General features: G+C 55.7%; 2 protein-coding genes across 2 annotated transcripts; one reads left to right on the plus strand and one right to left on the minus strand.

Annotated features, from left to right (window-relative positions):
• Positions 1-767: 767 nt before the first annotated feature.
• UV8b_00473 (uncharacterized protein) lies at positions 768-3,386 on the plus strand (the record flags this gene model as incomplete). The annotated part of the gene is made up of 6 exons (XM_043137971.1): positions 768-810; positions 961-1,121; positions 1,254-2,015; positions 2,184-2,256; positions 2,326-2,538; positions 2,635-3,386. The coding sequence occupies 6 exons, from the start codon at positions 768-770 to the stop codon at positions 3,384-3,386; spliced, it is 2,004 nt and encodes a 667-aa protein (XP_042993905.1).
• Positions 3,387-4,019: 633 nt separating this feature from the next.
• Positions 4,020-7,246, minus strand: UV8b_00474 (uncharacterized protein; the record flags this gene model as incomplete). The annotated part of the gene is made up of 2 exons (XM_043137972.1): positions 4,020-4,370; positions 4,466-7,246. 2 exons carry the CDS (start codon positions 7,244-7,246, stop codon positions 4,020-4,022), a joined length of 3,132 nt encoding a protein of 1,043 aa, XP_042993906.1.
• Positions 7,247-8,179: the final 933 nt, after the last annotated feature.

An 8,179-nucleotide genomic window follows, 5' to 3' on the forward strand; every position in this document is an offset into this window, starting at 1 on the left:
ATTTCATGGTGTTGAGGTTTCGTGGCATCCGAGTGACGGCACGGCACGTTCTAGTGACAGATGCGCAGCTGCCAAGATGTTTGGAGGTGCCAGATGAGCAGATAGATGCTTTTTTTTTGATAAGCCGCCGAACCGCAAGGGCGCGGGTTCACGTGGAACGCGAGTACGCTTCTTGCAGGGGAGTCGTCATGCTTGCGTCTGTCCTGGCTTGTTCCCTTTGTTCCCTTTGGCTTGATTTATTTTTATATTATTTTCCCCCGCCTTTCCTCCGTTGTACATACTCATGGAGCTCTGGAGGAGTCTGGTTACCTTCATGTGCTAATGTACGGACATGTACTCCGTACAACGCGTAAGCCTGATGGCTCAGCTTTGCAAAGTGGGTCTGGCGGGTGGTCCACCCGATGTACGGATATCAATTGGCATTGCGCTGCAAGTACTCCGTACAGAAGTACTTGCTACTTACGTTATCCTCCCTCTCCACAAATGATGCTTGATGCTTCCAACCGCCACTTCAACGTTGGCTCCCTTCTCCTGCTGCCTGGCTTCAGCTTCCATCATCTTTCCCTCCATACTGTCCCCCTCCCCCGACTGACGGTTCTTCTCACCGGCAAAGCTTGCATTTGCATTTGCCAACCCCTCCAGTCCCTTGTCTCGGTGGTGGGCGGCACTCACTGCCTGATTCCCGAACCCCACAGAACAGCAGAGGCGACAAACGTCATAGCTACTCGTCGCAGCAAGGAGGGCAAGCCCGGATATTCATCACAACCATGTTCCGCGCTCAAGCGGCTGGGCCGTTTGACCATGTCGTCGGTAAGCTTCACCCCACGGAGCTTGTTCTGAACCACCAACCGCCATGGCCGGCGGCCGATCCGTCTCCCATATGTCACTCTCGCCGAGCTTCGCCTCATGCATGCTGCCAGCAGCCAAGCCAAGCCAAGCCAAGCCGCTAATTACCTGCAGCCAAGGCGACCGACGAGAACCTCACCTCTGAGGACTGGGGTGCCATCATTGAAGTATGCGACAAGGTTACGGGCGAAGCCAACGGGCCAAAGGATGCTGTTCAGAGCATGATCAAACGTCTGGCGCATCGAAACGCCAATGTTCAGCTCTACACGCTCGAGGTACGGTTTTTGAACTTCTTAGTCTTGATGCCATAGCCACACAAAATCTACCCCCCCCCGGGGGGGGGGAGAAGCGTACGGATGAGTGACTTGACGGATGGGTAGCACTAACTCTCCCTGCTCAACTTGCAGCTCGCCCACGCGTTGTGTCAGAACTGCGGCAAACCCATCCACCGCGAGGTATCCAGTCGCGCCTTTACCGATGCGCTTCTCAAGCTAGCCAATGACCGGAACACGCATGCCCAAGTCAAGGCCAAGATTCTCGAAAAGATGAAGGAATGGTCCGACATGTTCAGCAGCGAGGCCGAGCTCGGCATCATGAATGACGCCTACCACCGTCTGAAGCAGACCAACCCGACGCTGCAAGCCCCCAGCGCACCTCAGAAACAGGGACTCACGGATGCTGACAGACAAAAGGAAGAGGATGAGCTGCAGATGGCCCTGAAGCTGAGCCTGCAGGACGAGGAGCGCAAGAAGGCGTCTGCGCAAGCAAGTTCCAGCTCCCAGGCCGATGCCAGCCTTCACCAGAACCCGTCACCCGCTCCGGCGGCTGTTGCTGCAGCAGGTACGACGGCCGCAACAGTCAGCAGAGTGCGTGGCCTGTACGACTTTGTCCCGTCAGAGGCTGGCGAGCTCGAGTTCAAGAAGGGAGACGTCATTGCCGTGCTGGAATCCGTATACAAGGACTGGTGGCGAGGCTCCTTGAAGGGCAAGACGGGCATTTTCCCGCTCAACTATGTCGAAAAGCTCACAGATCCCACTCCCGACGAGCTGCACAAGGAGGCCCAGATGGAAGCCGAGGTCTTTGCCGAGATCAAGAACGTCGAGAAGCTGCTCACCCTGCTGAGTGCTTCCAACACGGGCCCTCGCGAAGAGGATAACGAGGAGATTTCGGTATGGATGGATTGTTTCTTTTTCCTTCTCTCTCTTCTCTTCCCGCCCAGCATCAATCAACCATCACAGGGCCCCCAAGCCAAAAAAAAAAAAAAAAAAAAAAAAAAAAAAAAGAATAAAAAAAAGCCCATGGTTTGAGAATCTCGGCCTGCTGACCCCGTAGAACAGAAGCTGTACCACCAGACGTTGGCCATTCGCCCGAAACTGATCAAGCTGATTGAAAAATACTCGCAGAAAAAAGGTAAGGCCCTTTTGTCGTCTTTGGCGGCTTTTGCCAGCCAGTCGAACTTTCTGACAAAAGACGGGACAGACGACTTCACCCAGCTCAATGAAAAGTTCATCAAGGCACGAAGAGACTACGAGGCTCTCCTGGAATCATCCATGTCGCATCCGCCTCAGCACAACTACCAGCAGTACGCCTTGCGTCCAGCTGCCCCTGGACAGGCGTTCGTTCCCGGCGCAGGATACCCCCAGGGACAAGCTCCGCAGGATTCGTACTACAGCCAACCCCCTGATGCTGCTGGTATGTACCATGCAGAGGTGTAGAGGGTGTCTACGGGACAAGACTCGCACGGCAAACCCGTTGAAAATCCTGCCATGCTGACATGTTGCCCTCCAGACCATGCGCGTTACCAAGCTAGCTCACCACCTCCTCACAACCCTTTCCAGACCCAAGGCATCCAGCCTCAAGGTACACCTGCACCCTTTTACGTTGCAGGCGCCGAAGTGCCTTCCGGTGGCTCTGGAGTGCAACAACCGCAGCAGCAGCAGCAGCAGCAGCAGCCACCCCCGGCGACGGCGGCCCAGCATTATCCTGCCAGAGAAGATGCTCAAAGCAGCTTGCCACTCTCCGGCAAGCAGCCCGCTCCAGGGAACCCATCCTCGCCCCCTCCACAGCCCTTTGCTCCTTACTCCCAACAGGCACCTCCTCCGCAAACCGGCCCTTATCTACAGATTGCCGGCAGCATTCAGCAGCAGCAGCAGCAGCAGCAGCAGCAGCAGCAACGGCCGCAGAGCACATACGGCGCCCAAGAACTCTCCACATCCGTCTACGACTCGCCCATCGCGCCGCACAACCCCCCCAACCCTTCCTTCGGCCAACCGCACCTTCACTCATACACCGCCGCCGACCACGCTCCAGCTCCCGCAACAGGCCAAGCCCCTCCTCCCCCCCGGCCCAGCTCTCTGTCTCCCGCGCCCTCGCAGCCCGGGCCCAGCGCCCCCCACGGGCTGCTTCCTCCAGCCCAAGGGGCGAGCTCCCCGGAGCAGACGCCCCAGCCACAGTACAGGCCGTACGTGCCGCCAGGGGAGGCGGACGGACCATCGCCCAACGACTACTATAGACAGGCGAATAACCCCTACCAGAAGTAGGAATGAAGAGGTTCCCACGAGCTGACCTTGGTTTCTCCCGCCTCCTCCGTCTCTTGTCCTTTTTCTGTTGTTTGAATGGGTGGTTGTTGGTTGGCATGGTGGTCGACGGCACGAGCGGCGGACGGGAGGGGAATACGAACAGCCCATGAGCGTGATGATGCCTGCAAGCTCGACCTGGTCAAATCGAAGAATATTTTGTGTGTGGTTGTGGTGATGCCAGCCAGCGCTGTGGGTTTGTTGCTATGGATAATCCTGGGGGTTGAGGGGGTGAGGGGAACATGAGGAGGAACATGATGAGCATTGCACTGCTACGCGGCCGAATGGGCAATGCGTTGCGGTCGTTATATAGGCACGAGTCGGGATGTCAGGGCGTCATGGGAGTCAATACTATATAGTATGTTTCAGGAAATGGCAACGTGTCGCTGGGCCGTCTCCTGCGTCGATCGGCATGCAGTACTAGACACTGCAACAAAGTTCCCCATCGTGAATCAACCCCTGATGCGAAGTGAACAGAGAATCAAACATTGTCCTTCAACGCCGCACAGGAAACAGAACCGGGTTTGTTGTAGATGGGCCAGTGCAGAAAGCCACACAGCCTTGCGAGAGGGTCCCGCGAACCAGCCCGGTTCCAAATCACCATCTCCTTCCGTAGACAGCACTCTCATCCCTCGCGGCGGGCTTCCTCGTCAGCAAGCCTTGCGAGCTGTTCGCCGACCGCCCGCCGTCGCCCAACGGCCCAGGCGCGGGCCGCGGGACATCCTGATGCCCGGCAGGTCTGAACAGGTCGATAATCTCGTTGAGGCCCAGCTTGACGGCTCCCTTTTTGGCACCGTTCTCAATGGCCTGTTCCGCCAGCTCGCGCTTCTTGTTTTGCAGATCGATGATCCGGGCCTCTACCGTGTCGGCAACGGTGAGTTTGTACACGACCACGTCGACGGTCTGTGTGAGCCTGTGCACGCGATCGATTGCTTGCTCTTCAACAAACTGGAACCGAGTGTCAATGTCTGCGGATCTCGGCGACCGGAGCGATCAAATATGCAAGGCAAGGCAAGGCAAGGCAAGGCAGGAATAATGCATACCGGGTTCCAGAATGGCTCAACAATAATCACCCGCGTTGCGGCTGTCAGATTCAAGCCCAAGCTGCCGCATTTCAAGCTGCAGAGGAGAATCCTAGTGTTTGGATCCTCGCGCAGTCGGCGGAGACTCTCCTCCCGATCGTCGTTCTTCATGCTGCCGTCGTAGCGGACGAATTCGAACCCGTCGTCGTCCAAGAACGGCTCGACCAAGTCCAGCATGGACGTGAATTGAGAAAAGACGATGAACTTGTGCTGATTTGCTTCCGCGTGGAGAAGCTTGGACAGCTCGCGAATCTTGGCAGAGGCGACCACTTGGGTCCCCTTCCCAGATCGAAGCCAGCCGCCATCGTCGCCGCTGCCGTCCCTGGAAGACGGGTCCGGATCAGAGTCCGTAGCGTCCGAGTCCGAACCTGAAACAGCATCGTCTTCCAAGCCTGACCCAGCTGCTGATTCAGTGTCCTTTGCCGGGACTGGCATCCCGTCCTCCAGAGTCTGCGAGGCCATGGCATGAGTAAGAGCGTCCACTGACAAGAGGGAGTCGTCTGCATCTTGGTCGCCCACCGGCCGGCGTCCCTTTGCTTTACTCTCTGCCTCGTCGTCGACAATGAAGCTGATCAGACTGCTTTGATCTTGGTCATCGACGTCATCTTCAGAGTCCTGAGATCCGATCCAGTCGCCCCCACCTTCAGCGTTCTCGTCTTCCTCGCCACCAGCCTTCCCCAGCCGTTCTTCGCCGCGCTCATCTTCTGGCACGAGCCAGCTGCCGTCAGCCTCGGTTTCGTCATCACTGTCAATGACTGCGTTTCGATTGCGCGGGCGCCGCCGAGCACGCAATGTAGCCTGCGCGTTGGATTCGCCTGTCCTTGCTGCCTTCTTCTTCCCCTTGGACTTGTGATCCCTTTTGCGCCTGCATCTCTCGGGCTGCCGTGCTGGCAAGCTTCCCTGCGAATTAAAGTAATCCAGATCGTCGCGACAGTCGGCACAATGGTCCTCCTGCAGTGTTGTGTCGTCGAGTGGCAACTCTTTGCCGCATATCGAGCAAGTCTTGGACACGATGCCCATTCCGGCGAACATGTCAGCGATTGCGTTCATATCAACATCTTGAGCCTTTTGACTTGAACCAGTAGACAGAGCCTCCCTGTCCTTTTCCAATTTACCCTCGAGAAGCTTGGGGTGGTTGCAAGCTTGTCGAAGTCGTAGCAGGAGCGTGAACGCGTTCACGTAACTGAGTTTGTTGCGCATCATTGCTTCCATGCTCTTGTCCGCCCTGGCTTCCAATCGATCGTAGAATTTGCGCTCCACCGGGTCAAGCTTGGCCGATACAGTCACCACCTTGCGCTCAGTGTGCCTAAACCCTGTCGATGATGGCTCACCTTCGGTGCTTGGCTCGCCTCCAGGGTTTAGGGCACCTTGTTTCCTCAATATCTCTTTGGTCCGTCTCTTCATGAAACAGCGGAGAAGGCTGTGAAGGCGCTGAATGGCAATGTGACCTTTGCCATTCTTCATGGGCTTGTCGATGTGCTCCTTCCAGTGTCTGAAGTCGTCGTAGGGGCTTATGCGAAGAAATTTTACCAAAGATTGCAGTTCGTCCAGGTTATTTTGCATCGGAGTTCCAGATAAACACCAACGATACTCTGAGCGGAGCGCGTAGCATGCCTTTGTCGACTTGGCGTTGCGGTTTTTGATGGTGTGTGCCTCATCCAGAATGACTCGCCACCATCGAAGCCCGAAACAGCCAACCTTGGCACCATTCTCAGCATCCGAAGAGCCACTGTGCTCGGAGACCAGGATTTGGAATGTAGTCACCACAACATCATACCGAGCCAGTTCTTTGACGTCCTTGGTTCTCTGCGGGCCGTGGTGGACAAGAACCTTGAGACCATGCGACTTGGCAACCTTGTCTTCGATTTCGTGTTCCCACTGTCTGATGAGAGCCAGCGGCGCGACGACTAGCGTTGTTTTCTCGACTCCTTCAAAGTTTTTCTTCCAACCGGCACTGTCCTTTTCGGGCCGCCGGTTGGTAAGAATGAGAGAAATGCTCTGTAGTGTTTTCCCCAGACCCATGTCATCGGCCAGGAGGCCACCTTTGGGCACCTTTCCTCTCTTGACGGGGCCAAGCTCACGGCCGCGCATCCACTCCACGCCTTCGACTTGGTGAGGCAGCAACCTCACCTTCAGGCCCTGAATAGAGCCATCTTTGCCTATAATCCTCTCCTTGTCGGGAATACCTGTTTTCGGCGCGGCGTTTTCTGTTGTAGATGGTGGTTCCCGAACCTGGTCCGCAGCGGCATCATGTGTTGCTGGATCAGGTCCATCATGCTCATCTTGGTCATTTTCATCCATGCCTCCTTCCAGCAATGCTTTCAGATCATCGTTGGCTTTCGCGGGGTCGGTATAGAAAACCTCCTCGGCATAGGAGGACCCGATCCTCGATGGACCGTTGGAGTCGAACACAGGCAGTGATGGGGGCCGGCGATCTTGATATGAGGGAGGTCGTGGTCCAGAGACTCTTGTACCGCCCAGGTGATGCTCAGGACGGTTTTTCTGATGGATGAAAACATCCGCCTTCTTCTTACGGGACGACATCATTTTCACCGGATGCCCGAACGTTGAGCCACCTTGGTTGCCGCGAAGACTCGTCAGATCTATGCCTTGCGTGACAGAAGATTTAACCGAGCCCAAGGCACGCTTTAGCCTGTCGAAGTCGTCATCGAAATCGGGCACGGTTTCGTTCCGAGTTTGGACGGAGGCAGCTTCCTTCGGAGGCCTTATTTCATTGACCATGGTGTCGACTTGTCGAGGCGCCAATGGTTGGTCGCGCCTGCTAGAGATTGCTTCGGGAGGTAAATTCTGCCTTGTGCTTTGACAAGATGGATGGTGGTTGTGTGGCTTATGCCAGGATGCAAGGCTGTTCTTGGGTTCGTAAATGCAAAGCGTCACGCCAGGCTTGGGGATTGGCACTCATCGACGCGGTGAATGTATGTGTGTGACCATACTGTACTGGTGATAAACAATCGGGCACGCCAGTCCAATTGACTGACAGCTGGAACGATTGCTTGACCAGCCGCCCATCAAGTGCATGACATGATTGCCCCAGCAACCCTCGTCACTGTGCACTGCGGAGTCTTGGAGTACTCCGTACTCGGTACACCCGTCTCCGAGACTTTAACTTCTCTTACCCCTCCAGAGTCCCAGAGTCTAAAGCGTGCAAGAGGACAAGATGACAAGAGGAGCCAAGTGGGCGTGCAGAAAAAAGAATGTACAGGTTAGAACACACAAAATACGACTTGGAAGGCGGCGCGACATTAAGAGTGCCTTTTCTCAGGTAAATTCTTAAGCACGTTAGTTCCTCGGAGGTACCTGATGTTTCTCGGTATGGCTTGTCCCGCAGCGCTTAGGTATCCGGGGTACCTCGTACGAGACAGGATAAATCACGATACATGGTGCTTGTGCAAATGTACAAGCGCGAGACTACCAAAGCAGCGGCACACTTTTATCCGCAGGATATCGCCGCGAATGTTGGATAGATCCGAGTCATCTGACCTCCCTCGGCCGTTTGCACTGATATCAGAATTCCAAGAGTACCTAACTTATCGTAATCTTGACCCGCATTCACTGCCAAGCCTCGGTAATGAAAGCTCTAGCGTCCAGCGTCCAGCGTCCAGCGTCCAGCGTCCATTGCAGCTAGCTTTCATGAGTCAGATGCCGGTAGAGAAG

Source organism: Ustilaginoidea virens, chromosome 1, assembly GCF_000687475.1.
Source record: "Ustilaginoidea virens chromosome 1, complete sequence".
Classification (NCBI taxonomy): domain Eukaryota; kingdom Fungi; phylum Ascomycota; class Sordariomycetes; order Hypocreales; family Clavicipitaceae; genus Ustilaginoidea; species Ustilaginoidea virens.